The 18777-nt window shown below is 40.6% G+C and overlaps 2 protein-coding genes and 1 pseudogene across 4 annotated transcripts; 1 reads left to right on the top strand and 2 right to left on the bottom strand.

Annotated features, from left to right (window-relative positions):
* LOC149042323 (uncharacterized) lies at positions 1 to 4321 on the bottom strand (annotated as a pseudogene). Its single transcript, XR_016188587.1, has 3 exons — positions 4209 to 4321; positions 2470 to 3498; positions 1 to 2001 (listed from the first exon to the last, which is right to left on the bottom strand). The product of XR_016188587.1 is annotated as an uncharacterized LOC149042323 (transcript).
* Positions 4322 to 7767: 3446 nt separating this feature from the next.
* LOC113684435 (monocarboxylate transporter 4) lies at positions 7768 to 12034 on the top strand. Of its 2 annotated transcripts, none has more exons than XM_027201813.2 (4): positions 7768 to 7982; positions 9282 to 9877; positions 10215 to 10584; positions 11443 to 12034. In XM_027201813.2, exons 1-4 carry the CDS (start codon positions 7811 to 7813, stop codon positions 11589 to 11591), a joined length of 1287 nt encoding a protein of 428 aa, XP_027057614.2. In that variant the 5' UTR covers positions 7768 to 7810; the 3' UTR covers positions 11592 to 12034. The 2 variants fall into 2 exon arrangements, with proteins under 2 accessions (XP_027057614.2, XP_089068989.1); XM_089212863.1 differs by lacking the exon at positions 7768 to 7982 and adding an exon at positions 8439 to 8749 and having other exon boundaries at positions 11443 to 12033.
* A 921-nt stretch (positions 12035 to 12955) lies between these two features.
* Positions 12956 to 15517, bottom strand: LOC149042322 (uncharacterized). Its single transcript, XM_089212862.1, has one exon. It carries the CDS (start codon positions 15370 to 15372, stop codon positions 13729 to 13731), a length of 1644 nt encoding a protein of 547 aa, XP_089068988.1. The 5' UTR covers positions 15373 to 15517; the 3' UTR covers positions 12956 to 13728.
* Between the last annotated feature and the right edge of the window lie 3260 nt (positions 15518 to 18777).

Genomic DNA, 18777 nt, shown 5'->3' with positions numbered 1-18777 from the left:
ACAGTTTATTAATCTGCTTATGAGGTACAGCCGCACTCGCCTACAAGCTTTGAAAGACGACTAATAAACGGATTCTTTCGTCTTTGTGTTATATCAGAGACGTCCACACCAAGTTCATCGCAAATACTGCGCAGCATGTCCACACTCAGTGACATCAGCTTTTTCTTGCCCATGCGCATGAGTTCACAGATGTTGTAACCCGAAGACGATACAATGGGGTGCTGAAGGGAAACCTCTCTCATCACTTGCGCGCAGATTTCAGATTGGATTACCTGTTCTTGTGATGCTCTATCATCTTCTCTAGTGGTCTCTTCGTCCGACTCTTCCCGGTTCACTGTACTGGGAGGAAGCCTTTTCTTTGCTGCCAGTCGTGAGAAGAATCCAGTGATTTGCTGTCCTGTTAGAACTTCTTCTGGTAGAAATCGACGAGCTCCTAACTCGTCCCTTGAAGATCTCATCATTTTTGAGACTTCATTCGGATCTGCTTTCCTTCCACTCTGCTCGCCAATTTCAAATTGTTGTTTCAAAAATTCATTCTGTTTTTGCGTAAAACGTGTCTTCTTTGCGATTGTCTTAAGTGCCCATCCCATTGTAAGGGGCGAAAAGCATTGGCTGTTTTGTTCTTCACATTGTAACTGCACAGTGGAAATCCTGCTACCTTCATCCATTAGCTTTGAAGCATATCCTCGTTTTGCTTCGTCATACAGCGTTTCCTGTTCAGGTAGTCGCTTGTGTTTCCCCGTGTCTAGATGTGCTTGTAATGATACAAAGCGGCTGTATGCTTTAATGCACCCTTCCTCGGGGCAAGGGAAAAGCGGCGAGGCTTGCTCGTTTTCACCATCATTATCTTCTTGTTCTCGGCTATTGGCATCACTGGCTGCGTTTGGATCACTTGCAGATTTTTTTATTTACATCTCTGTGTCTCACCTTCTTGAAAGATGGCTTAGTACTCAATTTCTGCGATGGGGGATCAACCACTTCAAGAGTTTCCGGGACCTGCAAAACTCCTTCAAACTGAGACCGCGGTAGCAACTTTCCAGGACCCACATTAAATGCCCTCCACGCTCGTATTCCGTTCTCCTCATACTTGAAGTTTTTGAGTAAGCTTACACCATCCCATTTGACGTGCCGAGTGCTTGACGGGTTGAATGTAACGTAACTAGCCTTAGCGCAAGATCCTGGACCAGACTCTATGGCTGTTTTGAGCTGAATTGCTGTTGTCACATCATTGCCCTCGTTTACATATCTTCCAATGTCTCCTTTAATAGTCGCTGCTTGGCGGTCGCATATTCCTTTTCCACCTTGAGGATCGGAAAAGTCGTTCCGTTCCACGCCCACGCCAGCAATGTCGCCTGCAAATTTTGCTGAAACGATAGTGTATCCGCTGTGGTAACAGCCGGCATTATCTTGTTTATAAAACGCCCTTTCTAATTCCGGCATTTCCTTCTTCAGCGAAACAAGACAATCCTGTATTATCGATACCACTACAGCACTGTCTTGTAAACAGTTCTGAAAGACATGTACGAATGTTTGAGACTCAAACTGCTCGCCTTCTTCCGACTTCCTAATAGCAACTGTTATGTGCCATGGTAAACCGCGCTTAGCAAACCAGTCTGATTGCGGCTCTCGAAATTTTCGTGGCATAAATTTCATTGCCCAATCCTGCACTATTAACATGTCGCATTTGCTCTTCATTTTAGCTAGAACAGAACATTTGGCCTGGTCTTGGTGAACGGAGCGCAACTGGTGGGCTTTCCAGCTCATGATATTATTTCTGGCCTGCTTAACAGCGTATAGCATGTCCGATTTCTGCTCCTCGTTACAAACTGCACTTGAACACTCACTCTCCAAGATGCTTAGAACTTCTTGCAGCTGGCAACACTATGCACATGTTTCGTTGTGTGAATGACTGCAGTGGCCTTGGAAGTCAGAGTCTGTTGAGTCACTTAAGGCGTAAGTCCTACAATGATCAGCAATGCTCGAAGACTCAACCACATGGACCTGAAACAAGCCGAAGACAACAAAAACGTAAACAATTTCAATCACCGCATTTCCTCCAATAAGCGAGCTCCTCTTAAGTAAATCGCCCTTGGAACAAGCGCCCAACCTCCATATTAGGAGCCCCTTCCTGACTCGATCCAGCGCCCGGGCACTTAGCGGAGGAAATACAGTAATTATATCGTCCTGATCTTAACTACTATTTCTATAAAACAATTACATTGAAAAGGCCGACGGTCCCCCTTTGTTTGCAAAATGTATAAATATAACTTATAGGTTATCGACAATAATTCCTTCCTAAGTTACGCACGAGAGGACCTGGAACTAGTTCAAGTATCAATATTATGCATTTTCAAAGATTTGAACTTAAGGAAAATAATTTGCTGTGTTGTTGCATCAACTTTCTGTCAGTTTTGCGCCTTTCTTTTGAAGTACTTCATAACAAACCGTGTAATGAAATAAATCAAATACCTTGTAGTCACTTTTCAGGTATTGCTTTGATGAGCGCAACTGTTGCTTCATTTCCCTGGCCCACACTTCTGTTTTTCCACAATCAACCAGTTTATCGACCACTTTGTCCAGGTCATCAAATGCCTCTGCTCCTTGAGATGAAAAGTTATCAAGTCCTTGAAAAGACTTCCTAACAGACGCAGAACACTCATCTAGCACTCTATGCAGTGTTCGCCTGCTCATGGGCTCAAAACCTCTTTCACTGCAATATTGTTGGTACTGTTGAACAATACGCTCCGGAATCATCATTCTGATTACATTTGGTGTTTTAATAACCTCACCGGTTGATAACTTCAAAAGCCTTTCGCCAAATGGAATATCTTGAATCACATGTGAACTTGTGATAAATGAAATGAAATCTTCCAATTTTCCTTGGTCAACTTTCATTCTCCTGTTTTCTTGGCGAGGAATCGGTTCTGCTCTTCCATGAAGCAGGGTGTGGTGTCGCGCTATGTCAAAGCGGTAACTTGTCAGGGTTGGGATAAATTCTTGCACCTCTTTGAAAGACAACTTGTCAGCCAGGATTGAGAGTATTTGCCGACGGGTACTCCAGTGTTGAGCGTTCAAATAACTCTCGGCAAACGCTTGAAGAAGCTCCGCTTCCTTACAACTTTTCCCGCCAGTTGTTCTTCGATTCACTTCGCGCTCACATAATTCCCTCCACAAGCAATTCGAATCTTCAGGAGCAAGGACTTCCATTACTGCTGAAGCACACTGTTCAGCTTTTCTCAAATAACGGCGTTTAGTACGGCTTTGAGCTACATTCCATGGTACTGATAGTACGTGGCGGACTGGGCTGGTGTCACGAAGCTGTAGAAAGCGATTGAGCTGTTTCAGGGATTCACCTTGCACATAGTTTATGTCATCTTCGCTTTCTTGCGAATCTTCGTCTGGCACGTAAAGACTCTCTCGTTTAGATCTACCTTCTTTGCATTCAGTATCAGTGATCGGTACAGGAAGGGAAATATCAGTGTCAGCTTCATGATCGACCTGTAGTGCGAAAAAGTTAAAATATTTTCTATATACAATGAACAAAAGATTCGCCCACGATTCGCGGGCCAGTTCGATATTTCTAGTAAAGTTAGTGTTAAAACACCTATGACTTCCTTATATCATTCACGAACCCTGCTTCCGACTCTGGATTACCAAGTTTTCCAGTTAAACTTTAAATTAACGAAATTCTAATTAAGAGCTGTCTAATTTCGGCTTCCATGGACACATATCATAGGACAAGTAATTTAACAGTCCTCGACACATGCTTTTTTAGATTTCAAATGGTGTAATATAACGTATTTAGGTTTTGATGTACAAATTAATTTTCTTACTTCTGCAGATACACAATGGAGAGGGTTGGCCACCCATCCAATCTACATCCTCCTCTCTCCTGCCCCCTCGCCTGCCTCCCACCCACCCCCCCCACCCCCCGGCAAATAAAATAAAAATTAAAAAAAAGACCTTAAATATACTTTAAAGTGTGGGAAATAGATCAAGACGTAAACGACGTCATAATGATTTTGGATTGTGAGTTTGTATAACTTTGTGAAGTGAAAGGATGAATGCTTATTGGTGGCCTGAAGAAACGTTTAGAGATGGGCTGACATGACAGAAAGACTATAAGGTCTCTGATAGGCGATATAACTGGGAAAGTGTCTTGCCACCGGTATTTCATATTATATAATAAAGCATGTGCGTATACTCACCAGGTTTAACTTGTTCAAGGTTTCGGCGATCTCTGAAACTTCAGCGGTCATCTGGCATTTCTCAGGTGCTCTTTCCTTATACACACTAAGCATCTTTCTGCATTTTACGCAAATTCCTTTAGAAAAAACATAGTCAAACTCCCGTCAAAACTCCGAAATTACCGAAAGGTGCGTATTTTTTAAACACAAAAGTCTGAAGTTTTGTCGACCCACAGAATAAAATAACAATCGAAAGTTGACTGCGCGATAAGAGGTGAGAAGAAGGGGGGGGGGGGGGAGTGGCATTGTGATTAGACTATCCTTTTTTTTTGTTTATTGTTTATATCTTTCTCAAGTGGCTTTTTGCGAAACGAAATTGAAATGTTTTAAACAAAGTAAATTAACCCCTACTAACCGAATTCCAGGTGCGTACTGTAAGTTACAGACCGTGAAACGAGGTTCGTAAGATATTCATTATGTCTCTGAGGTCAATCGGGCGCGCGGGAATGGAAACTAGTTAGAGTTTAGTGGGCTGCGCAAAATTGACCAATCACACCCCGCGTACGAACTGAGAGATACTGATAAAAAATAGGAACTCATTGTATACATGTGGGTGGTGCTGTGCACGCGCTGCGGACCTGTTTGTTTACGGACACCGGCACTCACTCACTCACTCACTCACTCACATACCTAGCGACAAAGTGGATAGGGCACTATACAGTGCACACACTAATATAAGCGCAATCCATAAAAAAATGAGAGGAATGAAATAAAGGTTGTTATAAAAAAATTGGATTGGACAACTGAATGAAGAGATAAGTAACGAAATGTCCTTCATCAACCTTACTTATTTCTCTCCGTCGTTTAGACAAATGATTCTTTCATATAATCTCAAGTCATCAGAATGAATAGACTAAAAATAATTCATTGGAGACAGTTTCTGTTTGGTAGAACATCAAGTAGTTGGTTGCTTACCTGAGCCCACAGGGACGAGCTGTTTTGAAAGCTCAAATATCTTCATGGATTGGAATAAATTTATTCCTTTTTCCAGTGCGGGTGCCTTCCTCAGCTCCTTGCAGTGACCAGAAACAACTTGCGGGATGGTGCAAAGATTACCCGTCCTTCGCCAACCGAAACCTAACTTGGCACGATGAACCGGACAGATAGTTATATCCGATAAATTCGCCGGCTTTTGAAAACATCCACATCTCGCCAAAATTAATTCTACCTCCGTTTCAATTCCGGAAAATTTCAACGACTTTTTGTGATTTTTGATATCCCTGTTACACCGCGTGAGAGGCGTGACTGAAGTTGAAGAACTTGTGCGTTCGTCTGCGCCGCAAATCCCACCAACAATATTCAAGAACGAGCAAGACATCGCTGTTCTATGAAGTTCCCCGACAATAAACTCTGGTTTTAGATGCAATGTTTCACAGATAAAGATAATTCGATTTATTTATTTAAAAAACGATGCAATTTTCGTGAGAACAGGTACTTCTGATTGGCTATCGACTGCATAAAGCTTCTCATTCTTAATAAAATCAATTCTTATCGTTTCAGTTTGAATTGCTATTATGATATTTTCTTTTATTTTTACTTCAGCAAGTTAACTGGGGAACCTGGCACATCGTTGAGTAAGATATTTTAAAATAAGACTTATTGTAAATTAACAGATGTAAATATCTGTTTGTTACTGTACTAATTGTAGCGAAGTCGCTCGTGCGTGACACAGATTAGGGAGCGAGCCTAGCTGTGAGATTTAATTTCAGCTCGTGGTAATTTTGGTGTTTCATAGTTTGTTTTACCTGTGTAGACAATATTTAACATTAATATATTTTCAAAAGGTTCAAACCGCTAAGAAAGTAAAACCCTCATGTTTTATGTACAAACTTTGGCCGAGGAGTTAAGTTATTCAATAGTGCATTGTTATGTAGAGTTGTAGATTTCAAAGGCGCTCAATTGGAATTTTATCGAATTTTGATCGGCGTTCATGCAAAAGTGCTACTAGATCCTAAAGATTTAAAACCGTATACCTAAAAATCAATGACTGAACTGTCTTTGGTTAAAATATCAGAGGATTTGAAGAACTACCGGTCAGCTTTTTTCGTCGCTGAGTTTGGATTATTTTACACCTTCGCGTAAATGAGAAAAGTCTGTCTTCTTAATCGGGTCTCAGTTCGCTCACAAATAAGCAGAGATAAAAATAATTCCCATGGTTTGACTAAGGAAGAATCAATGTATTCAATTATACTTAAGAAAGATTCACAGCTATGTAAACGTCTGTGTAGCGAGAAGCTGAAAAGTGTAAAATTTCGAGTTTCCGTTAGGTGAAATCCCAGCTTCCGGTAGGGTGACCGTTTTTCGTGGTTTTCTGCCGTTATATGGAATATTTCAAAAAACTAACCTCATATCCTTCAGTTACTTACCTAGGCCTTCAAACTGACAAAGTATGAGCGCAATCGATTTTTTGACCGTGGCCACGATTTCTTTGATTTTTACTGACAATCACTCTTAAAACTTTGTCAAAAAGTGAATGCAAAACACTAACTTGAGATGAAGTTGTCTGTAGGCTTATAAAGATGTAGATATTTTACACTTGTAGGTTCGTCTTCTTAAAACAGTTTTCTAGCTGCATATCACTGCACTGTCATAATATTTCAGGTTCCCTAACAAAAAATGAAAGAAACCTGCTTATCTGATTATCACTCATCGTGAACTTTTAGAACTCTAACTCGGATTTAAATTTTAAAAAAAACACTAAATGGACATGTTTTAAGCATTTTCGTTTTGTTACAGTGAATGTCATAAGAAAGAAAAGAACTAAATCTTCGTCAAGAAGCATTAACTACAGTGGAACCTCGATTTAACGAGGTACACACCACGGGACTGCGGAAATTGGTTCGTTATATCAAGGGTTCGTTTCATCGTAAACCTCGATTCAACGAATTTGTGGAAAAACGCAAATGGTAGTGTGACATCGCGCCACCCAGCAGTTTGGGATCGAAACGATCACTTTAAAGAACATTTATGTTTAGTGTCTATATAAGTATAGTATATTGTACGTTTGGGATTCGGGATTGTGTTCGTGTTAACGAGGATCTCGTTATATCGAGGTTTTGTCCTATATATTTTATTGTAACTTTGGTCGGCTTAAAGAATATCGTTCGTTTTACTGGAAACTTCGTTATATAGAGGTTCGTTGATCAAGGTTCTATAGTAGAAGCAAGAGATTATAAGTTTTTATTCTCTTACAAGTGAGTAGATGCACCCGCTCGTTTTCAACAAAAAAATTTAAAAAACTGGAAAGTGGATTTTTTCAAACAAACTTCTTATTACTCGAGGACGAATATGTCGTAACCAATGTCCCAAAGAATACTAGTAAAAAATAGTACTTTTCGTGCGCCAAATATCAGTTTAGTTTCACTAAGAGATTAGAAACTGTTGGTATTCTCTTGTTTTCATTGATTAACGTAGTCCCCTACGAACGATGAGCTTTGCGCATTCTCGTTGCGCGAGAGCAACATTCGACCTTTTCGCTCTCGCCCCACTCTTCGCGCAGCCAGAAAGCGAAGAAGCTCTGCGCTTGCAAATTCATTACGTGGCATTTCTCGCAGGCCAAGGTAATGAGGTTTAGTTGCGGGCCGGAAAGCCCTCGAAAAAAGGACAGTCTTTGGTCTAATGTCGTCTGTTTATGTGCTTCCTCACCTCAAGTCCTTGTGATGGGTATTTGCCAAGGGTTTGGTGTGTTCTTGCCAGCCATTATGGACGACTTTCATACTAGCCGAGAATTCACCGGTGAGTCTGTTTGCAAAATTATTTCTTATACGAGTGCTTTCAATGAGTTTTAGATTATTTAAAAATCAGATTGCGTAAGTGAGTGAGATGTTTCCTCGCCCTATTTTACCCTCATGAATAACCCTAAAAAATTATATTTGCTCGTAATGTGCAATCATGTCGTTAGCTATCCAGTTTGTTTGAGCACCGGCCGCCCAAGCTCCAGCTGTGAGATGATCATCTTGCGAAATTATAAGAGTTTGTATGGGGATATTTACGACCGCTCTTAGTAATAAAAAATGACAAATTCTCCATTTACCGTTATGCATTTCTAGGTTTACTACGTAAGGGACGCTTCTCTTACGTAATAAACTTAGAAATGGATAACACGCTGAAATGGGTTCTTTTCAACATAGTTAGCAGTCAGATAATAAGCGATACACTGTGGAAGTAATTTGAGGTATTTTCATTAAGAATTTGACCGTATTTTTTTTATTCCTAAGAGCGGTCGTTAATATCCCCATACAAACTCCAATGCTTGCGCCATGACTCTTATTTTGCAAGATGATCATCTCACAGCTGGAACTTTGGCCGCCTGTGATAGGGTGGGCGTCAGGGTGACCTTAAACAGCCGCAACGTCTGGACTAAGACTAAGCGACAGAGATACGCTGATGTTATGAAGCCATTTACATCAGGAAAACAACACTCCAGGAGAAAAACAAAGTGCAACGAGCCATATGATCAACATAACCCATCAATGACCATCCTTAAAAAGATCCTATTACAAGTAAGCAACTGGCAAATTGTTTAGAGGCAGCCTAAGCCTCACAAGATTTATAAAAAGCTTCCCACAGTTTCAAAATAATTTTTAAAGACATGCTCATCAGAGCAAAGGTCGAAAGGTCAGTTACTTCGAAGTAACCTAACCACGAAAACAGCAAGAGTCGCGTCGGCCTATCGACTTCAGTAAATGAGCTTGGATTCTGCGCTGGAATCTGTGGCCGCCCGGTCATTTTGAGCTCGGATTTTTGGCTTGTGCAGCCTTAGGCTTCTCTTATGTAGTAAACCTAGAAATGGATAACTCGCTAAAACGCATATCGTTCAAGTTTTATTTGTGAAAATTAGGTTTATATCGGATCATGTCCCTTCGCAATGCGCCCTTTCTCTCAAGTTTCCTTCGCAACGCGCTCTTTCCCCAGGCAAACAGCGGCTGTGAAGGAGATGACTGGTTTATTTTTCCTTTGTTTTAACAATCTGTTGTTGATTAATGAAGTATTACCAAAACGTGTGAAGTGTTATCTCTCTTGATTTATCCACAGCCTGGATTGGCTCAATAGCCTTTGGAATGAGCTTTTGCCTGTCTCCTGTGGCTGGTCGATTGTGTGACCGCTTAGGCTCGCGTTACGTGGCGATAATCGGCACTGTATTCTGTTCCCTGGGGCTCATCCTAACTTCCTTGGCAAGAAGAGTTGAGCTGTTCTTTCTCACTCATAGCGTGATGTTCGGGTTCGGGGCTTGCTGCTGCCGGACAGTGAACTTCCTAATAACAGCCAAGTATTTTGTCAAGCGAAGGTCGTTTGCGACCGGGCTGGTCACAGCGGGGACTGGTTTGGGGATTTTCGCTTTAGTGCCGATTGCTCAAATTCTGATCGATAACCTTGGCCTCAGCGGAGCATACAGGGTTCTTGGTGGTGTAGTTTTGGCGAACTGTCTCCTTGCGTTGAGTTTTGATCCTAATGTAGAGGAAGAAGTAGCATCAGTGGTGCAAGAAAACACAAAGAAAGGTACCGAGGAACCGCAGAGAAACCAGCAAAAACTTATCGATTTCTCAGTCTGGAAAGTACCTACTTTTGCCATTGTAACTTTGAGTTTTACAGGAATATCCATTGTACTAAATACACCCCAGTTTCACTTGGTAAGTGGTAACATATACTGTACATTTCGTGTCAGATTGTCACCGTACTTTCTTTATTGACTCGATCTCCTTCCCGAAACACCAGCGGTTTTCTGTGTTCTAGATTCGAATTTTACTGGCCTCTTATAGGTCACATGGCCTTTGATAAGTAAAAGTGTATCCAGAGGGGGATACATTTTGATCTGCTGGCAAGATAAACTGGACTGGATCCTGAACTGACCTATGAATCGGACTATGGACTGATGTCTTCAACAGCCAACAGTTTTAGTGATAATTGATAACTTCATTTACGGATTGCAAAGGTGTCCTCTTATTTATTTACTTCAACATACCACAGGTTCGGTACTGCAAAGACTTGGGTATCCCTGAAGATAAGTCCTCCAAGCTGCTGATGATCTATGGCCTTAGCTCTTGCGTTATGCGGATAGCCTCCGGTAGATTGTGTGACATCAAATGGATAAACCCGATTTATGTTTACCAAATTGGACTATTTACCATTGCTGTGGCGGTGATATCATTCGGTGTAGTCTCTGCCTATCTCCCTCTCTGTGTTGTTAGCGTTTTCTATGGGATCGGAGATGGAATATGTCTTTCATTAACCAATCTTCTGCTGCTGACCGCAGTGGAGCCTGAAAGACGAGCTTCCGCATTTGGATTGGGTAACATGTTCATCTCGATTTCCACGACAGTTGGTGCGCCACTAGCTGGTTAGTAAAATGATATTTTCAGTTGTGAAGTGAAATTCTCGTGGTTTTGGTTACTCATGTAGCTCTACAATAGTTTTATAAATGATTATGTTTTGTTTGTCCCGAAAATTCATTAACCTTAACCGTGCTCGGGCGTGACACGAGTTTGATTAGGAGGAAAAAGCCCCATGTTCTTTTTTTTCGATTTAGGTGGCCTTATTTCAAGATGACACCTTGTCTGTAGAACCACGATGTCAGAAAGCGAAACCATAATTAGTTTTTAGTAAGTGCGCTGACAAAGGGCTACCATTCGAAACGTCGGCTTTAGAAACTCTATACGGAGGCCAATTTACATTATCAACTCAGTTGATAAAACCAAATTATTTTGTTAGACTTCCTCACCGACGCAGCACCGCAGTCTCTCTAGAAAATTACCCCCCCCCCCCCTTATTCTTTATTAGTTTTGTATAGTTCACAAAAATATTGGGTTAAGCTGGACTTCCAAATCACAAGTTCAGTCAGTGGTTTCATTGTACTTCGAAGAGCCGACCTTCTAAGGAACGTGAATAGCAAAGAATTCCTTCCACACGGTTCTTCGTGAGTTTGCCGGCTCATTCAATTTCGTACAGCCAAGGAATGTTATACTTAGTTTTTCCTCCTGTACCAATAAAACACTTCTGCTTTTCGCTTGAGACAAAGGAAGATTTGATCGGTCTCATCAATCATTCTATGCCAACTAAAGTTTATTGAAATCACTCATTACAGCCGACAAATTGTCACCTCCTTTCATCCTTAATCCTAGTGAGAATGGGTATTTTCTACTGAGATGACTTAAACTGTCATCTTGTACTGATAGTGGCTCCCCTTTTTAATTGGCAGGCTTCATCGCGGACCAAGCAGGCTCTTATGAGTTGGCATTCTACATTGCTGGTTCCATGGGTATGATATTTTTTTGTATTCCATTTATCTTGCTGTGCCTAAGGGAACGCGAATCAGCGGGAAGAAATAAGGGCGACAAAAGAGAGTGACGAAGTTTAATGCTACTGACAGCCTCAGTGATAACTTTGAAAGCTGTTAACCCATTGCAACTTAGCGCTGCGGGGAGGAACTGCCTCTGAATTGATGAAAGACCTGGAAGACGAAACAAACCAATTAAGGTGCTAAATTTTTCGGATGGAACTCAATTCTGGACAATCTTTCACAAGTAAAGGCCTTCTGAAAGTTGATGCAAAAATAGTCGCTGATACTTTTGCCTAATCGTCATCTTCGATGGGGAACAACCTTTGTGTTACAAGAGAAACGCACATTGTGAAGTTAAAGCAAAAAAGCTAAAAGTTATAAATAACTGATTAATTGTGGGAAATTGTAGCAAATGCTGTTGGAAAGTACTCAATACACATGAGTGTAGAGCGGAAGACAGTTCAAAATGACTAAAATGAAACACGCATGATTCCCTGTTCCCCTACAGGGAATCATGCGTGTTTCATTTTAGTCATTTTGAACTAAATAACTGACTATTATCAGATGAAAAAGCGAAAATTCTTTGATTTTGGAAAATAGTAAAGATTTAATATGCGGTTCAGTAAAAACTCTAATGTACATAGTTACAAGCATGTCAATCTTGCTGGCTTTGCATTTGATTACGTCGAGTAGACCCGAACATTTAACCTCTAAGGGTGTATTGTGTTTTTCTGCGAATCGACCTCCGGTTAGACGAGTCGACTTAACTAAAGACGCATCGAATCGACCCGTGCAAATCGTTTCGATTCGTTCACATCTACTACCCCCAATTAACGCAAATTGCGTTTTGTTCTCTTCTGCGGATCGACTTCCGGTGAGACGGATCGACTTTAAGAACTCGTACAGTTTTTGCAATTTTTGAAAAGTGTCCTTATCTTCAAATGATTATTTTCAGGTCATAATACTTATACTGATATATTACATAGTACAGTAAAATACGTACGTAGCTGACTGAGCTTGCATTGGCAAGGGAGGATAAATCTTAAGGTTTTGGGTATCTATGATCTTCATACGAAACTTTACGGACTTGCGCTATCGCGAAACAACTTTAGAAAGTTAGAGACACAATCCTTCGTTAGATTTCAACGCTACCTTTTTCGCTTTCAGAAACTGATACCCAGTCCAAAAGTCACCAAATTGGACTAATATCAAGAAATAAGTATTCCAGACTCAAGTTATTTCCTTCGATTGATTCAATGTAGATTATTTGTTTGTTCACACCGATGTGCAGTAATTTAGCGAGTTGCATGCTGATTTACTGATCAGCAGGACTTGTGGGCGATTTTTGAAAGGACGTTTATGACAGAAAAGCCTGACTCTTCGTAAAACTGAAATACTTTGCGGAGGACAATTAAAAATCGACCAACTTGCGTAAAGACCCGAGCCACTTTTTTATTCCCCTTGCTTTTTTCTTATTATGTTTTTAATTTCAGACTGCTCTTATCAGGCTGATTTTTTTTTTGTCTTCAGGAGACTGTGAGTCCAATTCCTTACCGCAACTCACCTATTGAGATCTAAAACTGTCGATTTGACTGACGCCCATAATGAAAACAAGTTATGTGAACAGTTCATGTCCATCACATCACAAGAAACAATAATAATAGGGACCTCAAGCAGTTAGGACGGCAACACCAAGAAGACTTTGATTAAAAAATGAATTTCTGCCTTTAATTAGAATTTCAAAAGTGGTTGTATTTGTTTACCGTCTCAAACGGCGCCACACCTAAGCTTCAGCATAACGTATAAACGAAGCGTTGAGTTCCAAATGAAAATTGAAGTAATTTGCCGTCGCGGTTTCGGTTCGCAAACGACGCAAATTGTGGTGATTTCACGTTGTTGTTTTGCATAGGACGGCTAAGAAAGGTACAAAGTCTTAAAACGCACGTGCTATGCTATTGTTCTGCCAATTAGATCTTTTGTTTTTCCATGTCCTCGTTGCCGTCGCCATCGTGGTTTGCTTAAGGTCCCTAATAAAGAATTCAAGACGATTCTAAGATGGCAGTCCTGGAGGCGGAATTAATGAGGGCAGCAAGCCAGGAAAACAAAAGAGCGAAATAAAAAACTTAATTAGAAAATTAACATGATGTGCCCTGGCAGTTTTCGGGTAATTGACCTTAAAAACGAACTGTCTTCCCTATATCTTTTTCATATTTGGCAAGTATCGCATTTCAGTTTCTGAAAGGTTAGTATTATTCCATCCCGCGTTTTAATGTGATTTTCCCACCCTTGATAAGCCTCTGTTGTAGAAAATAAGGGACAAAATATCGGTTCGTGGGGGCTATCATCATCGTGTATCATAAAAACACCACTGGCGCTAGTCTTTCCCCAGTAGTCCTCTGTTCCTTCTGATAGTTCCTTGAAATCATTTGTATCTTCACTCTCGTTACTTCGCTTGGTGCGATATTCCTGTTCGGGAACTTGGACGTCTTCCTGATTTCTCTTCTTCGACATCAAACGAATAGTTTTTCCATCGCAAGGCACGCTGCAGGTGTCCTTCAAGGAACACTGAGATTGATCATATTTCGCAGCAGCTCCCTTTGGCAATTTCCATCTGATAGGCTTAGGCTGGTGAATATCAACACAGATGACGAGCTTTATTGCATCAGAGGACGTGGAGTCAGAGGAGTTTGCATATACCTCTTTCATGATTATCCGAGGTTCTTGGCAACTGGTATAATTAGCTGAGAAAGCATCGCAGGATTCAAACTTTTCCGGGTGGTCTTCTTGTATTTTTTCTCCTTTAAAATCTTGAAAATCGTGTAAAACTTCAGGACGCCTGCTACGACTACTCCTTCTAAAGGAAAGCTGAAACTGTCTAAGGTCTTCGTACTCTCCCTTCAGCGTCTTCACAACTTCGATTTTGAAATGCCGGTTGAATATGAGGCAGTAGAGGAGTGGATTAGCCAGAGAATTAAGCTGGGTCAATAACTCGGTCCAACGGAAAACTGAAATTTCCCGAAGGATGGGCATTTTATTGCTTGCGAAAACGACGACCGCAGATGGAAGGTAAAAAATTAGTAAGGCGAATGTTAGTATGGCTGTGGTTTTGGCAATGTTTCTCTCCATCCTTTGTCTGGCTTGTGCAGCTATTCCACGCATGTTATTTAGTTTTCGTCTGCGTACAGCGATGTTAGCCATGAGATAAAAATACCCAATCAGTGCTAAGCCGAACGGAACGTTTAAGGAGACGATAAATTGCACGATTTTAACATACCTGTAGTTCACACCTGCCCTTATTAATCCACGCGCGAGAACAGTTTTCAGAAAGGACAGCAGCCACGAGATAACCACGCAGCAAACAACACGTTTTTTGGTGACAATCAGTTTGTAATTCCACCACTTTCTCACCGCCCTTTGCCTCTCCCAAGCAATTCCAGTCATATGGTACAGAGAACAACAAGCAGAAGTACACAAAACCAGGTCATTTGCCAGCGCTATACGGCAAATAGATACGCCGGTTACACCAAACTTCCTCTTGAGAAGGAACGCATCTCGAGTGATTGACAGGGGCATGGAAATGGCGCCTACAAGCAAATCTGACACAGCTAGACTGACCAACAAAATATTCGAGTTTTTCTGCAGCTCTTTCCTTGTCTTCACTGCAAAGATCACTAAAATGTTCAGGAGAACTGTAAGTGGGCAGGCAACAGCGGAGGTTACGATGGAAGCCGTGAATGTTGTCGTGTCCGTTAAAATCCAAGTGTCACCTTGTTTTCTTGAGCAGAAATATTCTGTCGGCCCCTGACTTTCGGAGATGCGCGAGAGGGTTGTACTGTTAGAGCCCGTCATAGCACAGTGAATCAAGGGATGAAATAGAAGATAAGAATCACAAACTTAAATGGTCACTGAAAGATCTCATGATAAACCATGATTGACGTCTCTACTTTTGTATCCACATAATTACTGTCGGTTGGCGCGTCCAGACAAATTGCGTTCTGAGTCGTCATAGGCTAAACGTTAACGTAGTATCATAGTTTCCTTTATAACATTTACATATCTGTTGTTATGCGCCAATTTGCGAATGAAGTGCAGGTGAAAAGAGGTCTACAATGAACAGAGGAAAGGTTGGGGGAGTGGAGCTGAGCGGGGCTGGGATGAAGGAAATCATTCGAGAGCTAAGTACTTGGAATAAAACATGTGTCAACGTACGTCCTTCATATTCATTTCCCGAGTTTAGCAATATCTTATGGTGATTTCATCGTTACCGATGGTCGACGCAACAGAACTACTGGTTTGCACGAAAACATTTGCGTTCTCCTTCAGAAACCCCGACTGATCCCACGCAGTCTCGCATGCCAGCTGTTAGGATGCAATCAAACTAATTGCAGCAATTGTAATCCGCACAACACTACGATTATACAAATCCAGTGAAACAATCATAAGGAAATGCCAAAATGATAAACCACTCGCCCCGCAGGCCCACGAAAAAGTAACTTCAATTAAATATTTTCAATCATTAAGTTTGTGTCTTGTGGCGATTGCATCTATGTTTGCTCAGCGTCATCTGCTAAATCTGAAAGTGAACGACAACCCAGAGATTCTTCAATAAACTGATAGCGAAATATTTCGGGAACGCTTTAAGAAGGAGTATAACCGAAGTCATCTAATTCGTCAGTGTAACTGATTCATTTCAGCCTTGATTATGGATTGCCTGTAGTGATGCCAAGGTTCACGGTACTAAAAGTCATATCCACAGAAGCGATTAACACGGAAATTCTCATAACATTATCAATACACTATCCAGCAAAGTAAAGGTAGTATAAAAACTTATCAGCGGGAGGTTTTTAAAATCTCGGAAATCAAGTCGGCGAAGAAACTAGTGAAAAAAGATACGAGAGCAAGAGATCAAATTCAAACTCAGAAAGAGCGTAAATCCAAGATGTATCATTTTTTCCCCATGACAGCTGCCTTGATTTGTTTGCAATCAAACACGAGTGTAGTCAATTAAAATAAAAAACGAAAGCAATGGTTAGAAAGAACTGCAATTTTTTTGAAGGCGGTCTTTGTGACTCTCTTGCTACAGTTTTGACGAATTAATCTTAAAACAATTTCGATATAACTGGAAAAACTTGACACTTCTATCGCTTGTAGAAAGATCGAGTAATAGTTGGTCGCTGCCTTACGTTTCTCTCCAAACAAGTTACATAATTTGTGGTTTTATAAATAAAACACTTCACAGCTGATAAGGTCTTATATCATCAACACATTTTTGCCGCACAATGTAACGAAACTGTTAGGAGAAATTCACTGGCATCTTAAAAAGGGGTGAGGGTTAGGGATTGATGGTGGTAAGTCTCAAACAGTTATTCAAATAAGAGTATTTCCTTGATAATAATGGGGGTATGTTTCTACAGAAACTGCGGTGCTGTGTCGGTGGGAAAGTATAACATGGTAATTTAGTATTATCAACTGAGTTGATAACGTAAATTGGCCACCGTAGAGAGTTTAAAAGCTGACATTTCGAGCGTTAGCCCTTCGTCAGAGCGAAACGTCAGCTAACGTCATTCAACATTTCCCTATTTCCCAGTTGATTCGGTCTTATTAAATAAGTTGATAATGTAAATTAGCCACCGTAGAGTTTCTAAACCTGACGTTTCGAACGCTAAGTCCTTCGTCAGAGCGAACATTTCTCAGTTGGTCCGTGCTGTTTTGAAAAAAAAGGGAGTTCCTGTTGATGGCAAAAAACCTAAGCCGTTTTGAAATTGCAGCCGTTAGGACCTCACGGTTATTAAGGAGTTCGTGCCAGTTTCCTTGTCTTCCTAGGTCGTTGTCACGAAATGCAAATTCGAATGCCTAATCGCGAGTGATAAATAAAAAAGATATTTCTGCATTCATTTGTAAATATTGTTAAAAAAATTTGATGAATTGTAGTTTTCAACAGTAAACACCATCAATCCTAGAAATTTTTTCTAACATTTTTATGTGAATAACCCCTTTTATTTAGGCGCTTTAATCAAGCTATTTTGATTTCTTGCTCCAATTGCAGTTTTTCGAAACGTGTGTGTGTGTGTGTGTTTTTTTCTCGAACGTTATGCAAATTATAAATTATCTACATAGACGGCTGCTTTCACCACAGAAATACTTCCTCTATTTTAGGTGATTGATCGAGAGCGACTGAGTTTTAACTCCCAGTAATCAAAACAAAGTGTGTCCTTACGACACCAATACCATAATAAGCGGACAGGTGGTGAGAATAAAGAAAATTATAAGGGAATCATTAGTTGATTTGATACCAAATTCTCCGAGCTGAAATCTCAGGAATTGTGTAGCAGACAGTAAGGAGAATTACAAATAAGTTCTTAGGAGTGAAAGGGTTAAATTCATGTGTGGGATCAATTTCGGTTTAACTTTCACAGTTTGATGGTTAAACGTGAGGACCAGAGCAGACGCACGCAACATTTCAACTGGATGTCTAGCCCTCTGACTTAATGCTTTTCGAAATATAATCTAAGTTGCGAAATCATACTAATGTAAAATATCAGGTCACAGCAGGCAAATATAGTGGTCGGTGAATTCCGCGGAGTATCGACAATTTGGCTGAGGAGTAAGCCACGTTGCCTCGCAGATTCTGTGCCTAATAGATTCACTTCACAAGCCATCGTGACCTTCTACGCTGGCGAAAATATACACGACTGTATATCGGTTCTCTGAGAAAGAGTACCTATCAAAGGTTGCTTAGCCTCAAAAGTCTATCAGTTACAAAAGCTGAAGTACTTGCAGTGAAAATGCAAACCGCGCTTTTCATGGTACTCCGAAGTGACTAGGACTAATACAAAATCGAATTGGCTGGAAGTAAAGACAAATGAAACTCCTCTGCTCCCTGTGATTAGGGTCCTCCTTTATCACAATAAAAATCTTTTAATTTCTTATTTTAATCCGTTGCACATTTTTTGACAAACTGCAATAATCATTCTTCCAATAATAGATACAATACAATACAATATTTATTTGCCATATACGACATTTACACATGGAAAAAAAAAATGAAGAAAATTGATGACAGAAAATAAATGGCGAGAAAACCTGAAAGAAACCACGAGGCTTATAACAAGTCAGGTTTTCTCACTTAAAATAACTAATCTTATATTAGAATTACAATATGGACTTATGGTAATTAACTTTGACCGCGCACACGTACACACACACACACACGCACACACATATTAAGTAAGTTAGTTAAGAATTACTGCCTTA

Source organism: Pocillopora damicornis, chromosome 7, assembly GCF_964200805.1.
Source record: "Pocillopora damicornis chromosome 7, jaPocDami1.2, whole genome shotgun sequence".
Lineage (NCBI taxonomy): Eukaryota > Metazoa > Cnidaria > Anthozoa > Scleractinia > Pocilloporidae > Pocillopora > Pocillopora damicornis.
This window is presented reverse-complemented; position numbering and strand designations above follow the sequence as displayed.